The 24,053-nt window shown below is 41.5% G+C and overlaps 1 protein-coding gene across 1 annotated transcript in view; it reads left to right on the top strand.

Annotated features, from left to right (window-relative positions):
* The window catches only part of PCOLCE2 (procollagen C-endopeptidase enhancer 2), an 81,562-nt gene extending 68,059 nt beyond the window's left edge, over positions 1-13,503 (top strand). Inside the window, exons 6-9 of the mRNA XM_043874546.1 lie at positions 2,608-2,762; positions 6,786-6,869; positions 9,792-9,959; positions 12,928-13,503. Of these exons, the coding sequence (XP_043730481.1) occupies positions 2,608-2,762; positions 6,786-6,869; positions 9,792-9,959; positions 12,928-13,058 (538 nt within the window). The 3' untranslated portion in view covers positions 13,059-13,503. The remainder of the gene's footprint in view (positions 1-2,607; positions 2,763-6,785; positions 6,870-9,791; positions 9,960-12,927) is intronic.
* The last annotated feature ends 10,550 nt before the right edge of the window (positions 13,504-24,053 follow it).

Raw genomic sequence — 24,053 nt, 5'->3', positions numbered from 1 at the left:
ATTTGGACCAGAGGAACATCTTCCCACAGTCAGAGTACTTCTGGGGTGGGGCAGTACAGAAAGTGAGAAAACCTCCTTGGGGAACTTTTCCCCTGTTAGATGTGTGAGGAGGAGTGTTGTGATTGTCAGGACATCACCAGCATCCCTGTGCCTGATTCAATGCAGTATCAGTACTGTTGGATTCAGTTCAGAAACGTTTACCAGCCATGTGGTGGGCACGATGTTAGGGACCTGGAACTCCAAAATTAATAAAAGATACGGAGGTGAGTAGCAGGAGGGCTGGAAATAAGGCAGACAGGTAAATGTGCAACCAAAAGTCTTGGGTGGATTTCTGACAAGGAGTACTTTGGTCCAGTAGGGACAAGTGGTGGGGAGATTGGGAGAGATTATGCTTCTTGAAGCTGAGTCTTGTTAGATACAGAACAGACGATTCGTTCCAAGCAGAGTTTGGTTGTAAAGACACACAGAGGAGATGGGTGCTGTTCTGGAGCCTGCACCTTCAGTGGGAGAGAGAGAGGAGGCTGAGAGTGGAGTTAGACTCCACATCATGCAGACATGGGGGCCCTCCCCATGCAGGTGGGGGAAATGACAGGGCGGTGCCCCCAGAACCCCCTCCTAGACAAAAGGAACAGGGAGGAGGCTGTGGGAGCCGTCCAGGTAAATGGGGGTAGGGAAGGGTGGTAGAGATGAAGATGAGGAGGTAAGTCAAGAAATATGGTGGTTGGTAGGCTGCAGACAGTTCTCATTGCCAATTCTATAAGACAGCAGTCAGCATCCTTCACCCAGTCCTGGGATTTGCTAGTGGTGAATGGACACACATGAGATGTCCCCTTGCCTCTCAAGTGATTGTAACATTAATTTGTAAATGCAACACTTGGCCCTCAGTACATTTATGGCACTGCGGTTCTGTCACATTCATACTAAAGCTCAGTAGCAGCATAGCTGAAATGTCTTTGTTACAAAAATACTCTTCCTTGAGAAAATTCAGCTTCCAGTATAGTGCTTCCAAGATTAGTTCATACAAGAGGCAGTGAATGATCACTATAATTATAACATCGTGCCCATAAGGCTGGCTTGGTTGGATCTTCAGGTTTTCTTTGCTGCTTACAAGAAGTGCTTTTTGTAATTTTATCATCTAAACAAGGTTAACATGTCTTATTTGTAATTGTAGTTGAGAATTCATGTGTTTCATCCACGCTGTGTTTATTTCATGGAATATTTTCAGAAGCAGGATAAAATATTCGCATTTGCGGCTTGATGCTCAGAAGCATTATTTAAATGACCTTGGTCCCATTTTTGTGACTGGAAGGCAAAAGGGAGGTCACAGAGCTCGTTCTTAGGTTTGGTTCATCCCTTGGCTCGGAAGGCAATAACCTTCAGGATGGAGAAGACCCTGCCCTGTTTCTAACTGGTGGTCAAGTCCAGATCTACCTTCCCCTCCATGCTTCCAACTCAAAGTAGCTGATAGGTGAGGGAAAACAAGAGTTGCCTCATTTATTTGTTGTCCAAGATGCCTAAGAAATGGTTCAGCTGAGAAGATGCCTCAAAAAAGGAGTTTAGTCAAACCACCAATTAATTCAGTTAAATAACTTTAATTTTTTCCACTTCTGAATTAAATAGTTTTAAAATGGAATTAGCCAAACAGCATTTTTAAACCATTGTTTAAATAATAGCAAAAGATTAGATGAAACTACCACCTTTTATAATACAGTTATCCCCTAAGATTTAAGTAAGAGAGCTTCTGTGCCTCAGTAATTATTGCCACTAAATCTTTAGTCCCAGCTAACCAGCACACCCCTAAGATTGCTTTAAAGTTAGATTCTTAATGAGGTTGTTCGTGACCACCAAATCACACTCTCTCTTTCTCCTTAAGAGCATTTTGCTACCCAGATTATAAACAGAAAGGTTTCCATTTTAGGCACGCATGAGAACTCTTATTAACAACGAAATGAAAGTCCCATTAAATTCTGCGTGGCTTTCTTATCCCTAGGTGACCAGCCTGCTGAGATGATCCCTTTGGTTGTGTCTTCACAGGATGCGGAAATTTGTCCACCAGGTTTCTCCATCTGATTCCCCATGACCAGCAATCCCTAGCTCCCCAGGCCAGCTGGAACTGAATCTTAGTTCAAAGATGCTGTGTGGTTGCTGAGTCAGCCCAGACCCTAGAGCGCTTATGAAGCATCAGCTGCAGCTTCAGTGTTTACATGGTCCCTAGTGTCTGCCACCGTCTTCAGAGGCACCTGGTCCTGGGTTCAAATCCTGACTCTCCTACACACAAGCTGAGGACCTTGGGCAAATCACTTGAACTCGCTGATCTTCAGTCACCTGTTCCATAAAAAGGGGATAACAACAGGGTTGTTGTGAAAGCACAATTCAACAGTTTGCAAAAAGCACAGTGCCGAACTGAGCAAACGTTCAGTAAATGTTAGCTATTTGCATGAATATTGAGCAGGTTAAGAATGTCATCTTTTTAAGTCTTTCAACTTTTCGGTTTAAACAGAGAATAATCTATTGTTGGAAATTAAAGGAAAGTTCTACATTTCAGAGGTGTCCCTTACACTTTTAAATCTATATATATGCATTTTTAAAACTTTTTTTTCCTTTTAGGCCGATTGTATCTGAGAGAAACGAACTTCTCATTCAGTTTTTATCAGATTTAAGTTTAACTGCAGATGGATTTATCGGTCACTACAAATTCAGGCCCAAAAAATTGCCGACAACCACTGCACTGCCTGTTACCACCACCTTTCTGGCGACTACAAGTAAGTCTGCTTTGAAATTTCTACTCAGACTTGAGGAGTATAAGAAAAATTCTTCTGAAGTGGGGGAAAAAAAAATAACTGATTAAGAGGAAAATACTTGAAACTAAAATAAGTTAAATAAGACAAAAACCTACATCAGAGAATAATATGATTCCATTAATGAAAGAAAAGTATAAGATATAAGAATGCTTATAAGCTAATAATTTTAAAATGTTATCCAAGAAAATTATGGTCACTTAAAAATACTAGGAACCCTATTATAAGTAGAGATCATAACAAGCCTAATTTTCCTTCTTGGCATTTATAAAATCATGTTTTTCTGTTTGTTACATAGAACTGTAGTATTTTGGGTTAAAATTTCAGGGCCCTGATTCCTGCTTGGTTTCATTTCTGCCAGTATTTGGACTTTGTTGTGGGCAGGGGTATGATCCAAAATGTGCCATACAAAATATATTATTTTTTCAAACTGGAGTAAATCAAACAAAAATATTCTATGTATTGTAGACACCAACTGGGGACCTCTGGTCTGGGTATGACCTAAGAAATGCAAGGGCAACAGAGGGTTCCTGTTTCTTGTCTCTACATCCCATCAGCACAGCCCTCCAGGATTTCAGGCCTCAGATCTCAAAATCGAAAAGGGAGGAGAAACAAGTGGGAAGGGGGAATCTAAGGTTAAGACGTGAAATAGGCGGAAATAAGCCCAGCTTTATTGCCCGCCATTTTCTGCCAGTTCGCAGAGAGGGCTGTCCTGAGTACAGGCACTTCCGGAAGGGCTGATTTTTCTGAGCACTCCGCGAGTGTGCCACCTTGTGGCCCGGAAGTGTACTGCCGCACATCGCAGCAGTGTTTCTCCAGTTCTCTCAGTGGACCTTGGTGTCCTTATTCTTTCCAGTGAATCATCTGTCTGCACCCATGTGGTTCTCCAGCTTTTATATCCAGTCCTAAACTTTCTCTGAAGTTGCAAACATGAATTTTTAATTATCTCCTACAGGTTTGCAACTGCTAGCCACTGAAATGAAAATATATCAGATTTAACTCATTCCTATCACACTATATTCTGTCTCATTTCTGCTTCTCCACCTGTTTTCTCAAGCCTGGGCCACAGCATCTGTAGCCACACTCCTAGAGTTCCCTTGACTTCTCTATCTTAACTCCCCACAGCATGCCCTGCCCCTTCCCCCCACTCCCAACAGCGCAGACTGTATCTTTCCCCCTCTTGTCTACACCTATGCCTTCCAATACGGTGGCCACTTTTAGATGCTTGAAATGTGATTAGTGCAACTAAAGATCTGAATTTTTAACTTCATTAAATTTAAAAAGCCTCCTGTGGCCAGCGGCCAGACCAGAGGACAGCGCAGGGGCCAATCTCCTTCACACTTTGTCCCTGGGGCCTCTCCTTCTAGCTTCATCTTTGGGCTCTATCACCTTGCTCCTTATGCTCTAAGTATTTGGGATTTTATCCTAAGTGTGGAGGAAGCTGTTGGTGGATTTAAGCAAAGTTCAGGGTTAGATTCTCACTTAATGTTGAGACTTCATCTCACTCAGATGTTGATGAGACTTTAAACAAGAGCAGGAATAGAGTGGTACCATCTGATTTCATGATGTGGAGGCTGCCGGACACCCTGGCAGGGGTTGTCTGAGCCAAGTGGTGCAGGTAGAAGCTGGACAAGGGCGAGGGGGCGTGCGGAGCATGGCAAGGAAGTGAACACCGAGTCCAGCAACTCAGTCTGAGGGTTCGGCCCTGAGGAAGGGAGGTAGAGAGCCTGAGTGTTTGAACGTGGTGAAGCTGAGGGGAAGTAGCTTGCAAAGAGGGAAAACAGAAGGGCGGAGCAAGGGAACAACTGAGGAGGAAATTTCCACAAAGATGGCAGGGTCTGGCCTCCAGAGGGCATGCAGAAGGACAGACCTTAGGCCAGAGGTAGACAGCCTCCTCTCTTAGGAGAGGAAGGAAGTGAGGGTACAGATGGAGACAGCTCGGAGGCCTGGTGGAGGACATTTTGTTCTGTGATCTTTGTTCTCACCAGAAAATGGGCAAGGTCACCCGCTGAGAACGAGAAGGGAGGTGGGAGCCCTGGGGGTTGTGGGAGCAGCTTGTCACTTGGATGAGGGTCTGTTTGTGTTCTCAGCTGTCTGTGAGCAGGCACAGAAAGAGGAAAGAGTCTCCTACAGGACTGCTAAAGGGCAGAGGGCAGAGCGGAACAGGAGTGTAAGTATTGTTAAGAAAATGACTGATCTAAAGGACCATGAAAACTATGTGGAGAAGCTAAGGAATTAAGATGGGCCAGGTCAGTGGAGTGGGAAATAGGAGAGGGGTCAGTATGTTGAACCTCTAAAGAAAGAAAGAATAAGTAGTCATGAGAGTAGGAGATTAAATAAATAAGCATGAAGGAAAGGAGGTTCTGTTGAATGAAGGATGAGAGATTGGTGGTGAGACTTCAGCAGAAGGACACATGAGCTTGGGACTGAGGGGCAAAGATGGATCAGAGGGAACATCTGGGGTGGAGGGGGAGGGTTTAGGCTACAGCCAGAGAGGGATCGTCCCCAAGGAGGGAGGACCCACCGAGATGGTTGAGGGAGCACATGAAGAGGAAAGCTGAAAACGCTGTGCCACGCTTGGGTGTGCAGGGCGGCAGAGAGCAGACAGGAAGATGAAGCGTGTCAGGGTGGGACACGGACACCCACCCAACGTCCAGGCTAATGTCCTGAGGCCGAGAAGGAGCTGGTTTCAAGTGGTCCTCGGAAGAAGATGCTCTTTCATCAGACAAGGAGAACCACTAAGGCACTTAGCTTTGGACTCAGTGAATTAGATAAATTTAGGTCCCCAACTTTTAGAACAATATTCCCTCTAAATGCTTTCTGAGCTCTTTCTCTAAAATAAATATATATATGCTATTATGTATATTTTAACATTATGCTGTGTATATTTTAATATTATAATCCACTTTAGATCCTTTTGGAGATAAGTAGGGATACAAATTAAGAGTAAATTCACAGAAGGGTTAGCAGAACATATTAGAAGGACAAATTACCCAATATGCACAACTCTATGACAGTTGTTCTGTTTAGTTCTTCCTGAGATGTTGCCACATATAAGGGAATCATTACCAAATGTTTTGGAAACATTTTTAATGATGATAATGAGGATTAAATACTTTCATTTCATTTCATAAGAATTAAATATTATCATCATCATATCACAGCTTTCCAACCTTGGCACTATTTACATTTTTGGCCAGATGATTCTTTGCTGTTGGGGGCTGTCCTGTTCACTGTGAAATGTTGAGCAGCATCACTGGTTATCTATCTACTAGATGCTGGTATCATCCCCTAGTTGTGACTGCCAAAAATATTTCCAGAGTTTACCATATGTCACCTGGTGGGAGAAATCACCCCCAATTGAGAACCACTGTGTTTATCTATTTAGTTGTACTTTAAATTTGTCTACTCAGTTCTTAAGATCCTTATAGGCAATGACAGGCTCAAAATGTTTTAGTGATGGATTGCATCTAATTACAGATATAGCACACTTCATCACATGAGCATTGTTCCCCAAAACCTGTAATACTAACATTTGGGTAATTGTGTATTTCAAATGCACCAAGAAAACTCCCTCCACTCAGGGGAACCCCATAAGATTCCTTTGGTGAAGTGAAGAGTTAACCTATTCTGTGTTCTTATTTGTTGTTCTGGGTTTTTGGTAAGCAGGGCACATGAGACTGCATCTATTTTTGGTTACAGCATTAGTTATATATAAAGGAAGAAGAGAATAGGGCTAAATTTGGGTTATCTTTGATCTCAGGTTTAAAGCTCAGCAGAAGACATTGAGTTACCCTGAGGAAATTAAGAGTAGAAGTTGGTAACATGAGGCATATCCTTTGCAGGTTCTTTAATTATTTCATTGCAGTGGCAGATTGGTGGCTCAGAGAAATATATGGGAATTTTAAATGGGCTTATTCAGATCTAAACACCAATTATATATGCATTCATTTCCCTGAATCTTGTGTATTTCTTCTTGGAATGAAGGTTTAAAGCCCACTGTGGCCCTGTGTCAGCAGAAGTGTAGACGGTCGGGGACCCTGGAGAGTAATTATTGCTCAAGTAACTTCGGTAAGAAAGAAAACCCAGCCTTTCCTCTTTAATCAGAAACCCGAAACTGCATGCTTAATCTCAAAGGCACTGCCATGAATGGGATGGTAAAGGGTCAGTTACACTCTGCATCTACCCAGGAAAATATTTTCCTCCACGCTAAGGTGTGTTGCACCATTCGAAGTATGAGTTCACAACTGAGAAAAATGTGTGCAGAAAATATACATTTCTTACATAAACTTAAAACTTAATAATTTGACTTCTGGTATATGACACTGCTGTCCTGTGTATTCTGGCTGGCTCAGTGTTTCCCTCACCCCAGAAAAAAAGCCCGGCATCCTTTTTTTTTTTCTCACATAGTTTTCATGTACTGAGTATTTTTTCACACATCTGTAATTCAACTTAAAAAAATCAGAAACATATCCAAGCTGGCCTCTCTCAGAAGAAATTCAAGTTATTTCCTTTGCAGTGTCCCTCCAGAGGACGAAATTAAAACTTGAAAATCTGAAATCCATTTGGAAACGCTTATAAACTGGAAACTGAGGAGATATTACCTAATGAATCAGAATTCCTAAAGAGTTTTTTTTTCCAATTAAAAAAATCTTGCACATTCTGTAAAAACTGCTTAAGAGCAAATGATCCCAAGTTGAATTATGTTGGTTATGTTTAAAAGGAATTTGGAAGAAAAGTCTTATCAGGAAAAGAAAGTTGCTACAGCCTAAATAGGTTACCCAACACAGAAGGCCTCCCAGAAGAGGCTTTGCTTGCTTTTTCTTATGCCTTCAAGTGGTAACTGCAGCCCAGATTGACCATATTGTAGTAAAGATGTGAGGACAGTAAAGAATCTAGGGCCCTCAAGAGGGAGGGAATATATGTATACATATAGCTAATTCAGGGCTTCCCAAGTGGCTCATTTGGTAACGAATTTGCCTGCCAGTGCAGGCGATGTGAGAGTTTAATCCCTGAGTTGGTAAGATGCCCTGAAGGAGGAAACGGCTTCCCACTCTAGTATTCTTGCCTGGGACATTCCGTGAACAGAGGAGACTAGTGGGCTACAGTCCATGGAGTCAAAAAGAGTCGGGCATGATTGAGCGTGCACACACACACACACACACACACACACACACACACACACACAGCTAATTCAGTTTGTTGTACCACATTATAAAGTAACTATGCATGCTCAGTAGCTCAGTCGTGTCCAATTCTTTGTGACCCCACAGAGTGGAGCCCGTCAGGTTCCTCTGTCCTTGGGATTTCCCAGACAAGAATACTAGAGTGGGTTGCCATTTCCTACTCCAAGGGATCTTCCCGACCCAGGAATCAAACCTGAGTTTCCTGAGTCTCCTGCATTGGCAGGCAAATTCTTTAGCACTGAGCCACCTGGGATGCCCCCAAAGCAACTATACCCCAATAAAAATACTAGGGCCCTAAGTCTAACTGGAGTTTGCATGTCAAAATTCAAATAACCAGCATGAAAATGAAGACCAGTTGCACCAGGTGTCATTGCTCCCACATCCCGTGTGATCTCCTGTAACAGGTGCTTAAAGAAATCTCCCTCCCAGTCCTTCGGCGCTATCTGATTTCACTCTGCTACCAACTGACATTTTGCAGAGAATCGCTCATCACTGGGAATCAAAGTAAGGCGTAATAAAAATTCTGATGTGATGAGCTGTGCACACCACATAAGCAGTGAGTTTTCATTTTATCCTGAAAGGGTAATATTATCAAGTCCAAAACTCCATCTATTCCATTGTGACATTCACACGGCAAAATGACCCAATATTATTACCAGAGGCCAGTTGGTTCCTAACCAGGATTGGTAATGGTCTTTTAGGGGCAGGGTTTTGTTTTTGTTTTAATTGGCCACATCATGAGGCATGCAGTAACTCTTGGTTCCCTGACCAGGGATCGAACCTATGCCCCCTGCAGTGGAAGCATGGAGTCTTAACCACTGGACCACCAAGGAAAGCCCTTTAGAGGCAGGTTTTGGTTTCACAATGACTGGGGGCTGCAGTTGGTTTTCTGGGTAAGGACAGGATTGTCAAAAAGACATTCAGTGCAAGTCCTGCATCACATGGAATACACCCCCTCCAAAAAATGCCCAAAGCATGCCTTTGTGAAATACTGCATCTTTCTTTCTGTGGCTCAGAAGTAAGACTCTTCTCTGAGTGTTACATGGTAAGAAGAGAGAGTTACATAATGAAAAGCAATGGAATTTTGCTAGAGTTTTTCTAACCAAGGAAATATTTAATGTTATACCTCACTTCTATACTTTGACTTGTTAATTGAGATAAAAAGGATAGATAAGAAAGAGAATATGAAAGACCCAGAGGGACTTCCCTAGAAGTCCAGTGGCTAAGACTCTGAGCTCCCAATGTAGGGTGCTTGGGTTCGATCCCTGGTTGGGGAACTAAGATCTTGAATGCAGCAACTAAGACCCAGCTCAGCCAAATAAATAAATAAAAAGAGAGGAACCAGGGGGAGATACAGAAAGGTAAGTGCTCACCCACACAGACACAAGGACTCAGATCTTTATGGCTCAACCCTCCAGCATGCAACTTCTTATTATGGCACTGCCTTAAAGATACACGGTCCTGTTGAGTATTAACAATTACCATGTTTGGTAATTGATCCACACGTTGGATAAAACATTGGAACAAGTCTCTGTCTCAGCAACTGGCTGCAGTTTGGTAGTTATTTTGGTTTTTTTCAATGCATAACAGCTAGGGTAACATTACAGCCCCACGACTCCTGTTTTTCAACCTGAATTTTGGTGACAGATATATAGAATTAAATTTAATGACTCTTATTAGGCCCTTCTTTCTAACATTAAAATGTTTCCCACCTGAAAGTTAGAGGAATGTATCAACACAACTGTTTTCAGTTCTGCTTACATTTGTCTTCACTGTCCTATGATTTAAAAAATGTTTTCTTTTGCAGTCTTGGCCGGCACCGTCATCACCACCATCCCTCGAGGTGGGAGTTTGCATGCCACGGTCTCGATCATCAACATTTATAAAGAGGGCAATCTGGCAATTCAGCAGGCCGGCAAGAACATGAGTGCCAAGGTCATCGTGGTCTGCAAGCAGTGCCCACTCCTCAGAAGAGGTGAGCAGGAAGAAAACTCCATTCTATCTTCCAGGGGAGCTCAAGGGTAGAGAAGGGGAAAGAAGAGCCTCTCCGAACAAGTCATGGATCTTTACACACCGTGGCTGGTCTAGAGAAGTCAAGTCATGGCTCATGTATTGCCCGCTTCTGATGGAGAAGGAGGGCCTTGGAGTCAGGCAGAACTGGGCTCCAATCTCAGTTCCTGTAACTTGTGAGAGAAGACAGGATGATGGAAATGGTCAGTGAGTTCAAGAAGCATTTGAAATTGGATCAATAGGGAACAGACAGAGAAAGAGGTTTAGGAGAAAGATTTTCAGCTATTGCACTTAAAGTACCACTACTATGTGTAGAGGAAAATATCTATCAAGGAATAGGAAATTCAAGGACTTCCCTGGTGGTCCAGTGGCTAAGATTCTACACTCCCAATGCAGGGGGCCCGGGTTCAATTCCTGATTCAGGGAACTAGATCCCACATGCTGTAGTTAAGAGTTTACATACCTCAGTGACGATTGAAGATCCCATGAGCAGCAACTAAGACCCAGTGCAGCCAAATAAAAATATTTTTTAAAAAAAGGAACAGGAAATTCAGAGCTGGTGTTCAGAAGAGAGAGGTATCTATGGGCTAGAATGAAAGATCTGGGGCTCATCTGTAGATATGAGATTATTAAATTCACAGGTGAGAGTGAGCTTATTAAGATAAATTTTAGGAAAAGGAAAATTACCCTAGAGCCAGAGCACGTGATTTTTTAAAACAGGTATATAAAAGTAATGTTATGTTCTATGGTTTTTTAAAAAGTTAAATAAGTAGTGCATGGTTAGTCGCTTTAGTCTGTTTGGTCTGACTCTTTGCGACCCTATGGACTATATAGCCCGCCAGGCTCTTCTGTCCCTGGAGATTCTCCAGGCAAGAATACTGGAGTGGGTTGCCATGCCCTCCTCCAGGGGATCTTCCCAATCCAGGGGTTGAACCCACATCTCTGATGTCTCCTGCATTGCTAGGCAGTCTTTACCACTAGTGCCAACTAAGTAGAGAAGGATTTAAAATAAAAAGGGAAGCCCTTTCCCTTTCCCTGGAGGCACAACGAAAAGCTCCTTCCAGAAAGTTCTGTCCATGTAAAAATGTACATACACATGTAGACAAATGGGATCTTTCTGCACATATTCTGCTTAAACTTTCCTCCACATGATATGTACGTGGACAGCTTTCCATCAACAGCACATACACAGCTCTCTCTTTCTTTGGAATGGCAGTAATGGCAGTAATGCCTGGCACTCCACTGTGTGATGAACCGTGACTTCCCATCCGACATCAGCTTGTTCCTTTCCTCAGTCTTATTACAAACTTCTTCCACAATCAAAAGAAGCCAAACCTCTACCACACAAACAGAAATACAAATATCCACATTAAGAAAGCTTTACTATGAATTCAGATTGTTCAGAAAAGTCAGAGGCCAGCAGCTTCACATTGACTCTATTTTTGAAAAAATATATATATTATAAGAAAATCTTTCTACAATAAAATGGAAAATGCCAGAAAGGGAAATTTTAATCAGTTTTATCATAACAGATTTGATCTTCAGAGCTTCATATAACATTATAAATGAGATTAAAATGCAACAAACATGATAAATAAAATGATAGAGTAATTTTTGAAAACACAACGGATAAAAGGTTGATATTATTTAAGTAGTATTAAGGACTTGATTTCTGAATAGAAAATAATTGGTGATTTCAAAGCAAAATGTAGAAAGGATATAATCAAGAATAAATTATAAATTAATACAGTAACATTGTACCTCACTACTAAGAAAAGGAGTGAGCATCAGAAAAATAAGGCCAATACCACCTTATAGTTTGTTGAAAAAGCAACATAGTACAACTTTCATATGCTCACATACTGTTGCTCAGAAATTACACTCTAAAACATAGTTTCTTAAAGAAATAATCAGAGAGAAGCACAAATATGCATGCAAAACACATAAATTCCAAATAATAATCCCATTGACTCTCAAGAGAGAATAGTAAAGACTCTGTAAAAGGTAAGACTTCTTTCCAGAAGTACCTGGAACATCAAATAATCCAGGTCTGGACACTTACTGTCATATCTCATCTCATCTCATCTCATCAGATCTCATACTTAACTGTCATCTCTATTGTGGTGGCATCTGCCCGCCCAGCCTGCCAAGCCTTCATAGGCTCAGGACCACTACAGTTATAGTGGTAGACCACAGAGGAAGGCTTATAGAGGGGGAAAATGTCTCTTATGACACACAGAGGGAGAGGGAGAGTAAAGGAGGTGGTAACACATACATTTTTCTGAAGCAAGGTAAATCTTCAGAGCTGAACCCAACATTCCTCAGTGTGGGCTCCAGTCTAGGCCTACCTACCTTAACCAGACACACAGATATATAAAAAAAAATAGAACAACAGATAGAAGTACTTTTTAGCACATATCTTTTTAGGGACTATAAGAACGTAAGGAAGTATATGGTCCAACCATGCCCTCAAAAAACTTACATAGTATAAATGTTGGAGGGGTTAATAAAAAGTTCAAGACAACAACTTGGAAGTCAATGGATCACTAGTTGCCAAATGCCTGGGGAGATCCAGAAGCCTAGTGGGACCAGGAGGGGCCTTCTGAAGACGGCCCCTTGAGGAAGGGGAGCTTTTCACAGGAATAGTGTTTGTAGAGAACACTCAGTAAATATATTAGACCTTATGCAGAACTGGACCTGACTGGGTCTAATCATTCCATCCAGTTTCCTAATGTAAGCAGACCTGGAACATTCTATTCTGTCAAAGTTAGATTTTTTTTTTTCAATGAGAGTCTTAAACAAGATTTTATGCTAGAAAGAACAAATATCTAATCACACCATTTATAGAACGTTTACCTGGAGGTAAGTTATAGTCTAAGTTGTTTCAAACCAACACACACAGAGAAAAAAATTAATCTTACATTCTCTTTTAGGTTTAAATTACATAATTATGGGTCAAGTGGGTGAAGATGGGCGAGGCAAGATCATGCCCAACAGCTTTATCATGATGTTCAAGACCAAGAATCAGAAGCTCCTAGATGCCCTGAAGAACAAGCAATGTTAACACTGTGTCCATTTAAGCTGCGTTCTGTCACTGCCTTTGAAAGATCTTTTTTCTCAGTAGAAGAAGAAAATTTATAACCTGAAATATTGAGCATTCAGAGAGATTTACTCTTCACAGGATGTAGGTAGGAGAGCTCGGGTGTTGCTGATGGAAGTTCTGTTGCCTGCATGGAAGAGGAGCAGATATCTGATTGGAAGCCTGCAGACTCAGTGGGGTGATGAGGCTAAATGTATCAAACGTTGACAGTTTGGAAGCAGTTTATTTATGCATCTCTGTAAAAGGATATTTTAGAAATGAGTTGTGTGAAGATGTAAAAAAGAGATTTTTATACGTGCAATATTTATAGTGATATTTGTTTTACCTTCAAGCATTTGCTCTGAGGTGTTATATTCTTCTCTCGCATTTTTAAAACCAGTGCTTAATAAAATATTTTTAAATGATTATATAATTGCCGTTAAACTTTTTTTTATTAAAAAGTGGAACAACATGAAAAGAATATTCTTTGGTATTTACCTGTAAGGTTGTCCTTGTATCAAGTGGCTTCCCTCATAGCTCAGTTGGTAAATCATCTGCCTGCAATGCAGGAGACCCGGATGCGATTCCTGGATCGGGAAGATCCCCTGGAGAAGGAAATAGCAACCCACTCCAGTATTCTTGCCTGGAGAATCCCACGGCTACAGTCCATGGGATCGCAAGAGTCAGACATGACTTAACGACTAAACCACCACCACTGAAAGATCAGTCCAAGGACGACAGGAACCAGTTGGATCCAGTCATGTAAACAGACTATAATTCTTTTCTGCAGAACCAGAGAACTGAGAGCTGGAATGGTGTCCCTCAGGAATCTCGTTCAGGTCCTTCACTTTGTAATAGAAATGGAAGCTCGGGTATATTTAGTAACTTGTTCAGAGCACACACCTCCCAAAAGTCAGAACAGGCAATCAAGCTCAGAAGTCCTAAGTCCAAACCCAGTGCCCTTCCTGCCACTAGAAGAGGTCTTCTCTGCCCCAGAGGAAATCTCTCATCTTGCAGAGTTCAGTCTTTGTTTCCCTAGCCTAAATCATAATTAGTCATTTTATAGGACTTTCATTACAAGTACAGAAATTAGAAGGGCGCCTCCCACCGCTATTTTGTTTATCCCTAGTTAACTGGGTCAGGGTGTATCTGCTGGGATGCATTCTGCCACTGCCTTTAAAAAATCTATACTCACCCAGGAGAGGAAGAACTGTAAAAGCGCTCCCATTGTGTGCAGAGCTACTTAAAATGCAGCCGTGCTTGCTGGGGGTGTGGCAACCAGCCTCAGGAGGTTGTCAGCCTGGAGCTGCAGAAGAGGGAACAATTGTCCCTATCCAAAGAAGATAGAAAGCAGACGAGCGGATAAACACAGACTTGGGTCATAAGGTCCCTCATAGCTGAAGCAATGTTTTAGAAGTAAGGGAAAATACTCCTTTGGGTAAAAATAATAACTCCCAGCCCTAGATGTGACCAGACACTCAAAGAGCAGAAAATGGAAATTCAAAAGGAAGAATCCTGCTTGGGCAGCTAAGGGAGCAGAAGAAAGCAATGAATGTGGGCAAGTTTGAGGGTCAGGAATCATTCCTAAACTCTCCCAGTGGGATGACCATCAGTACCAGGGAATACAGGGCGTCCCTGGTGGCTCAGCAGTAAAGAATCCGCCTGCCAATACAGGAGATGTGGGTCAACATAGGTTTGATCCCTGGGTGGGGAAGATCCACTGGAGAAGGAAATGGCAACCCACTCCAGTATTCTTGCCAGGGAATTTCCACGGACCGAAGAGCCTGGAGGGCAATAGTTCAAGGGGTTGCAGAGTCAGACTCAACAACTAGACAACAACAACCAGGGAATTCGCCAGCTGAGGAAGTGGATGAACCAGAGGAGCTGGTGGGCGGCTTCCCTGGCCAGTGCCACCTTTTAGAAAAGCCCTCTCAACCCACAGAGGGCACAGGGCAGCTGCGAGCAGCCAGGATTTAACTGTGGAATCCTGATTGATTCCACCCTTCTCTAGACAGCTCAGTACCTTTCAAGAGTGCATGTTATGGGACCTTGGGAGCAATTAAGAAAGATTTTAGCATTTCTTACAGAAACTTATTGGTGTACCACGGGTAGCAGGTTTGCAGCCATCAGCTTCCTTCACAACCAGTGGAAATACCTCCATAGGTTTCTGAGAGTGGCTTGGAATCACAGTGAGGTAAAAAGTAATCCAGACTATTCATACCACTGACATTTCTGACAGAAGACTTAGAACCATTGATGGGATTTGTGGTTAATAATAGATGGCAATGATTTTTTTTTAACAATTTTTTTTTTCTTTATTGAAGGATAACTGCTTTACAGAATTTTGTTGTTTTCTGTCAAACCTCAACATGAATCAGCCATAGGTATACATATGTCCCCTCCCTTTTGAACCTCCCTCCCCATCCCACCCCTCTAGGTTGATACAGAGCCCCTGTTTGAGTTTCCTGAGCCAAACAGCAAATTCCCATTGGCTATCTATTTTACATACAGTAATTAAGTTTCTATGTTACTCTGTTCATACATCTCACCCTCTCCTCCCCTCTCCCCATGTCCATAAGTCTATTCTCTATGTCTGTTTCTCCATTGCGGCCCTGTAAAAAAGTTCTTCAGTACCATTCTTCTAGATTCCGTATATATGTGTTAGAATACAATATTTCTCTTTCTCTTTCTGACTCACTTCACTCTGTTCACCCACATCATCAGAACTGACTAAAATGCATTCCTTTTTATGGCTGAGTAATATTCCATTGTGTATATGTACCACAACTTCTTTATCCATTCATCTGTCCATGGACATCTAGGCTGCTTCCACATTCTAGCTATTGTACATAGTGCTGTGAATAACAATGGGATACATGTGTCTCTTTCAATTTTGGTTTCCTCAGGGTGTATGCCTAGAAGTGGGATTGCTGAGTCTTATGGTGGTTTTATTCCTAGTTTTTTAAGGAATCTCCATACAATCTTCCATGGTGGCTGTATCAATTTACATTCCCACCAACAGTACAAGAGTGTTCCCTTTTCTCCACACCCCTTCCAGCATTTATTGTTTGTAGAATTTTTGATGAGGGCCATTCTGACTGGTGTGAAGTGATATTTCATTGTATTTTTGATTTGCATTTCTCTAATAATGAATGATGTTGAGCATCTTTTCATGTGTTTGTTACCATATGTATGTCTTCTTTGGAGAAATGTCTGTTTAGGTCTTTTTCTCACTTTTTGATTATGTTGTTTGTTTTTCCAGTATTGAGTTGTATGAGCTGCCTGTATATTTTGGAAATTATTCCTTTGTCAGTTGTTTCAGGAGAAGGCATGGGCAACCCACTCCAGTACTCTTGCCTGGAAAATCCCATGGACATGGACGGAGGAGCCTGACAGGCTGCAGTCCATGAAGTCGCTAAGAGTCAGACAGGACTGAGAGACTTCACTTTCACTTTTCACTTTCATGCATTGGAGAAGGAAATGGCAACCCACTCCAGTGTTCTTGCCTGGAGAATCCCAGGGACAGGGGAGCCTGGTGGGCTGCCGTCTATGGGGTTGCAGAGAGTCAGACACAACTGACTCGACTTAGCAGCAACAGCAGCAGCAGTTGTTTCATTTGCTATTATTTTCTCTCATTCTGAGGGTTGTCTTTTCACCTTGCTTATAGTTTCCTTTGCATTTGTGCAAATGCTTTTAAGTTTAATCAAGTTCCACTTGTTTACTTTGGCTTTTATTTCCATTACTTTAGGAGGTGGGTCATAGAGTATCTTGCTTTGATTTATGTCATCAAGTGTTCTGCCTATGTTTTCCTCTAAGAGTTTTATAGTTTCTTGTCTTACATTTAGGTCTTTAATCCATTTTGAGTTTATCTCTGTATATTGTGTTAGGAAGTTTTCTAATTTCATTCTTTTACGTGTAGCTGTCCAGTTTTCCCAGCACCATTTATTGAAGAGGCTGTCTTTGCACCATTGTATATTTTTGTCTCCTTTTCAAAAATAAGGTATCCATAGGTGCATGGGTTTATTTCTGGGCTTTCTATCTTGTTCCATTGGTCTATATTTCTGTTTTCGTGCCAGTACCATGCTGTCTGGAGGACTGTAACTTTGTAGTATAATCTGAAGTCAGGAAGGTTGATTCCTCCAGCTCCATTCTTCTTTCTCAAGACTGTTTTGGCTATTCAGGATCTTTTGTGTTTCCATATGAATTGTGAAATTTTTTGTTCTATTTCTGTGAAAAATGCCATTGGTAATTTGATAGAGATCACATTGAATCTGTAGACTGTGTTTGGTAGTATAGTTATTTTCAGAATATTGATTCTTCCTACTATTTCTCCATCTGTTTATGTCATCTTTAATTTCTTTCATTAGTGTCTTATAATTTTATGTATACAGTTCTTTTGTCTCTTTAGGTAAGTTTATTCCTAGATATTTAATTATTTTTGTTGCAATGGTGAATGGGATTGATTACTTAATTTCTCTTTCTGAATTTTCATTGTTTCATATAGAAATGCAAGTGATTTCTGTGTATTGATTTTGTATCCTAAAACTTTGCTAAATTCACTGCTTAACTCTAGTAATTTTCTGATAGTATCTTTAGGGTTTTCTAAGTACAGTATCATGTCATCTGCAAACAGTGAGAGCTTTACTTCTTCTTTTTCTGATCTGGATTCCTTTCTTTCTTTTTCTTCACTGATTGCTGTAGCTAGGACTTCCAGAAATATGTTGAATAATAGTGGTGAAAGTGGACACCTTTGTCTTGTTCCTCATCTTAGGGGGAATGCTTTTAGTTTTTCACCATTGAGAATAATGTTTGCTATATGCTTATCATATATGGCCTTTACTATGTTGAGGTAGGTACATCTATGCTCATTTTTTGAAGAGTTTAATCATAAATGGTGCTGAATTTTGTCAAAGGCTTTTTCTGCATCTATAGAGATTATATTATTTTTATCTTTCAATTTGTTAATATGGTGTATCACATTGATTGATTTGCATATATTGAAGAATCCTTGCATTCCTGGAATAAACCCAACTTGATCATGGTGTATGAGGTTTTTGATATGTTGCTGAATTCTGTTTGCTGAAATTTTGTTGAGGATTTTTACATCTATATTCATCAGTGATATTGGCCTGTAGTTTTCTTTTTTTGTGCTGTCTTTGTCTGGTTTTGGTATGAGGGTAATGGTGGCCTCATAGAATGAGTTGGGAAGTGTCCCTTCCCCTGCAATTTTTTGAAAGAGTTTTAGAAGGATAGGCATTAGCTCTTCTCTAAATATTTGATAGAATTCTCCTGTGAAGCCATCTGATCCTGTGCTTTTGATTTTGGGGAGATTTTTTTTATCACAGCTTCAATGTCAGTGCTTGTAATTGGACTGTTCATAATTCCTATTTCTTCCTGGTTCAGTCTTGGAAGATTGAACTTTTCTAAGAATCTGTCCATTTCTTCCAGGTTATCCATTTTATTGCCATAGAGTTGTTCATAATAGGTTCATAATCCTTTGTATTTCTGCATTGTCTGTTGTAACCTCTCCTTTTTCATTTCTAATTTTGTTGATTTGATTCGTCTCTCTTTTTTTCTTGATGAGTCTGGCTAAAGGTTTGTCAATTTTGTTTATTTTCTCAAAGAACCAGCTTTTAGTTTTATTAATCTTCAGTATTGTTTCTTTCATTTCTTTCTGCTCAGATCTTTATGATTTCTTTCCTTCTACTAATTTTGGGGTTTTGTTCTTCTTTTTCCAGTTGTTTTGGCTATAAAGTTAGGTTGTCTATTCAATGTTTTCCTTGTTTCTTTTGGTAGGATTGTATTGCTATAAACTTCCTTCTTATAACGGCAGCTTTTGCTGCAGCCCATAGGTTTTGAATTATCATGTTTTCTTTGTCATTTGTTTCTAGAAACTTTTTGATTTCCCTTTTGATTTCTTGAGTAACCTGTTGGTTATTTAGAAATGTGTTGTTTAATCTCCATGTGTTTGTGTTTCTTACAGTTTTCTTCTTGTAATTGATATCTAGTCTCATAGTGTTGTGGTCAGAGAAGATGCTTGATATGATTTCAATTTTCTTAAATTTACTGAGGTTTGATTTGTGACCCAAGATGTGGTCTATCCATCTATCCAAGATGTGCACTTGAGAAGATGTTTTCTGCATTTGGATGGAATGTCCTGAAGATATCAATGGGAACCATCTCATCTAATGTACCATTTAAGACTTGTGTTTCCTTATTAATTTTCTGTTTTGATGATGTGTCCATTGATATGGGTGGGGTGTTAAAGTCTCCTACTATTATTGTGTTACTGTCAATTTCTCCTGTTATGTCTGTTGGTGTTTGTCTTATGTATTGATGTGCTCCTATGTTGGATGCATAGATATTTACAATTGTTATGTCTTCCTCTTATATTGATCCCTTGATCATTATGTAGTGTCCTTCCTTATCTTTTGTAATCTTTAAGATCTATTTGTCTGATATCAGGATTGCTACTCCAGCTTTATTTTGCTTCCCATTTGCATGGAATACATTTTTCCATCCTCTCACTTTCAGTCTACATGTGTCTTTAGGTCTGAAGTGGATTTCTTGTAAACAGCATATATATGGGTCTTGTTTTTTGTATCCATTCAGCCAGTGTGTGTTTTTTGGTTAGAACATTTAATCCATTCACATTTAAAGTACTTGTTGATATATATGTTCCTATTGCCATTTTCTTAATTGTTTAGGGTTGATTTTGTAGTTCTTTTTCCTTCTCTTGTATTTCTTGGCTATATAAGTCCCTTTAACATTTGTTGTAAAGCTGGTTTGGTGCTACTGAATTCTCCTAACTTTTGCTTGTCTAAAAAGCTTTTTATTTCTCCATCAATTTGAGTGAGATTCTTGCCGGGTACAGTAATCTTGGTTGTAGATTTTTCCCTTTCAGTACTTTAAGTATATCCTGCCATTCCCTCTGGCCTGCAGAGTTTCTGCTGAAAGATCAGCTGTTAAGCATATGGGGTTTCCCTTGTATATTACTTGTTGCTTTTCCCTTGCTGCTTTTAATATTCTTTCTTTGTGTTTAGTCTTTGTTAGTTTGATTAGTATGTGTTTTGGCATGTTTCTCCTTGGGTTTATCCTGTATGGGACTCTCTGTGCCTCTCGGACTTGATTGACTGTTCCCTTTTCCATGTTGGGGAAATTTTCAACTGTAATCTCTTTCAAAAATTCTCTCATACCTTTTCTTTTTCTCTTCTTCTTCTGCGACCCTCTCGGGTGGTGGCCGAGAGGACCTACCCCACATCCAAGGAGAGGCGGCCGCATGGGCGCAGGAGGGCCGAGAGGAGCTACTCCACGTTCAAGGTCAGGAGGGGCGGCCGTGAAGAGATACCCCACGTCCAAGGTAATGGACCACAGTCTTGTCTAACTTAATGAAACTAAGCCATGCCCTGTGGGGCCACCCAAGACGGTCGGGTCATGGTGGAGAGGTCTGACAGAATGTGGCCCACTGGAGAAGGGAATGGCAAACCACTTCAGTGTTCTTGCCTTGAGAACCCCATGAACAGTATGAAAAGGCAAAATGATAGGATACTGAAAGAGGAACTCCCCAGGTCAGTAGGTCCCAATATGCTACTGGAGATCAGCAGAGAAATAATTCCAGAAAGAATGAAGGGATGGAGCCAAAGCAAAAATACCCAGTTGTGGATGTGACTGGTGATAGAAGCAAGGTCCAGTGCTGTAAAGAGCAATATTGCATAGGAACCTGGAATGCTAGGTCCATGAATCAAGGCAAATTGGAAGTGGTCAAATAGGAGATGGCAAGAGTGAACGTAGGCATTCTAGGAATCAGCAAACTAAAATGGACTGGAATGGGTGAATTTAACTCAGATGACCATTATATCTACTACTGTGGGCAGGAATCCCTTAGAAGAAATGGAGTAGCCCTCATAGTCAACAAAAAGGTCCAAAGTGCAGTACTTGGATGCAGTCTCAAAAATGACAGAATGATCTCTGTTCGTTTCCAAGGCAAACCATTTGATATCACAGTAATCCAAGCCTGTGCCCGAACCAGTAACGCTGAAGAAGCTGAAGTTGAACGGTTCTATCAAGACCTACAAGACCTTTGAGAACTAACACCCGAAAAAGACGTCCTTTTCATTATAGGGGACTGGAATGCAAAAGTAGGACGTCAAGAAACACCTGGAGTAACAGGCAAATTTGGCCTTGGAGTACAGAATGAAGCAGGGCAAAGGTTAATAGAGTTTGGCCAAGAGAACACACTGGTCATAGCAAACACCCTCTTCCAACAACACAAGAGAAGACTCTACACTTGGACATCACCAGCTGGTCGACACCGAAATCAGATTGATTATATTATTTGCAGCCAAAGATGGAGAAGCTCTATACAGTCAGCAAAAACAAGACCTGGAGCTGACTGTGGTTCAGATCATGAACTCCTTATTGCCAAATTCATACTTAAATTGAAGAAACTAGGGAGAATCACTAGACCATTCAGGTATGACCTAAATCAAATCCGTTATGACTACACAGTGGAAGTGAGAATTAGATTTAAGGGACTAGATCTGATAGACAGAGTGCCCGATGAACTATGGGCAGAGGTTCGTGACATTGTACAAGAGACAGGGATCAAGACCATCCCCATGGAAAAGAAATGCAAAAAGGCAAAATGGTTGTCTGAGGAGGCCTTACATATAGCTGTGAAAAGAAGAGATGTGAAAAGCAAAGGAGAAAAGGAAAGATATTGATATTCCTAGTTGAATGCAGAGTTCCAAAGAATAGCAAGTAAAGATAAGAAAGCCTTCCTCAGTGATCAATGCAAAGAAATAGAGGTAAATAACAGAATGGGAAAGACTAGAGATCTCTTCAAGAAAATTAGAGATACCAAGGGAACATTTCATGCAAAGATGGGCTCGATAAAGGACAGAAATGGTATGGACCTAACAGAAGCAGAAGATATTAAGAAGAGGTGGCAAGAATACACAGAAGAACTGTACAAAAAAGATCTTCACGACCCAGATAATCATGATGGTGTGATCACTCACACTCAGCTAGAGCCAGACATCCTGGAATGTGAAGTCAGGTGGGCCTTAGAAAGCATCACTATGAACAAAGCTAGTGCGGGTGATGGAATTCCAGTTGAGCTATTCCAAATCCTGAAAGATGATGCTGTCAAAGTGCTGCACTCAATATGCCAGCAAATTTGGAAAACTCAGCAGTGGCCACAGGACTGGAAAAGCTCAGTTTTCATTCCAATCCCAAAGAAAGGCAGTCCCAAAGAATGCTCAAACTCCTGCACAATTGCACTCATCTCACACGCTAGTAAAGTAATGCTCAAAATTCTCCAAGCCAGGCTTCAGCAACACGTGAACCGTGTACTTCCAGATATTCAAGCTGGTTTTAGAAAAGGCAGAGGAACCAGGGATCAAATTGCCAACATCTGCTGGATCATTGAAAAAGCAAGAGAGTTCCAGAAAAACTAAGCCTTTGACTGTGTGGATCACAATAAACTGTGGAAAATTCTGAAAGAGATGGGAATACCAGACCACCTGACCTGCCTCTTGAGAAACCTGTATGCAGGTCAGGAAGCAACAGTTAAAACTGGACATGGAACAACAGACTGGTTCCAAACAGGAAAAGGAGTATGTCAAGGCTGTATATTGTCACCGTGCTTGTTTAACTTATATGCAGAGTACATCATGAGATACGCTGGGCTGGAAGAAGCACAAGCTGGAATCAAGATTGCCGGGAAAAATATCAATAACTTCAGATATGCAGATGACACCACCCTTATGGCCGAAAGTGACTAGGAACTAAAAAGCCTCTTGATGAAAGTGAAAGAGGAGAGTGAAAAAGTTGGCTTAAAGCTCAACATCCAGAAAACTAAGATCATGGCATCTGGTCCCATCACCTCATGGGAAATAGATGGGGAAACAGTGGAAGCAGTGTCAGACTTTTTGGGGGGGCTCCAAAATCACTGCAGACAGTGATTGCAGCCATGATATTAAAAGACGCTTACTCCTTGGAAGGAAAGTTATGACCAACCTAGATAGCATATTCAAAAGCAGAGTCACTGCTGTCAGAGTCCTTTCCCTCGCTGGGAGTCACAGCCCACCTCACCTCCCTAGGAGGCCCTCCAACACTGTGCTGATCTCTAGACCTGCTGTGGGGACAGCTCAGATTCTAATCTGGTCCTACTCCTGTGTGTTCTTGCCTCCAATGTCCACAGCTATCAGAACTAATGCATTTTCTTTTGTGGGAGCTCTCAGTGTCCTTTGATGTATTCCATAGACACAGAGTCTGCCTAGTTGATCGTGTGGATTTAATCTGCAGCTTGTACAGCTGGTGGGAAGGTTTTGGGTCTTCTCCTTTAGCCGCACTGCCCCTTGGCTTCAACAGTGGTTTTATTTCCACCTCTGCATGTGGGTCGTCCACTGGGGTTAGCTCCTGAGACTGCCCTGGAGGGCTTGGGTTTGCCCCTGTGAGGGCCAGGTGAGGAGGTGGTGCAGCTGCTTGGGTCGCAGGGCTTCTGGCAGCACCAGGTACTCAGGGGAGTTGGCGGCTATGGCAGCAGGTAATATATGCTCTAGAAAGGTATGACCACAAGTATTGCCCAATACACTCCAGTATTCTTGCCTGGAGAACCACCCTCCCTGACAGAGAAGCCTTGAAGGCCACAGTCTACAGGGTCACAGAGTTGGAGACTACCGAAGCAACCCTGCATGCATAGACACAAGACTTTTTTGCCTGTGGCAGCTCTGCCCCAGTGAGAGTTGAGCATGAAGGTAGCGCAGCTGCTTGGCTTGTGGGGACCCTGGCGGTGCCAAGTGTGCAGGGACACGGATTGCCTCCTCCACAGGAGTCATGGCCCTATCAGAGTCTTTCTGAGCCTCTTTCTGGTGATCAGAACCCCTCTTTGGCCAGCCTTTCTCTGTAGCTTTGCCTGTTCAGGCACTCAGAGGGCTCCCTTGCCTGGGGTCCTTCTCTGTTGTCGGGTGCAAACGG

The sequence above is a fragment of the Cervus elaphus genome, chromosome 19 (genome assembly GCF_910594005.1).
Source record: "Cervus elaphus chromosome 19, mCerEla1.1, whole genome shotgun sequence".
NCBI lineage: Eukaryota > Metazoa > Chordata > Mammalia > Artiodactyla > Cervidae > Cervus > Cervus elaphus.
This window is presented reverse-complemented; position numbering and strand designations above follow the sequence as displayed.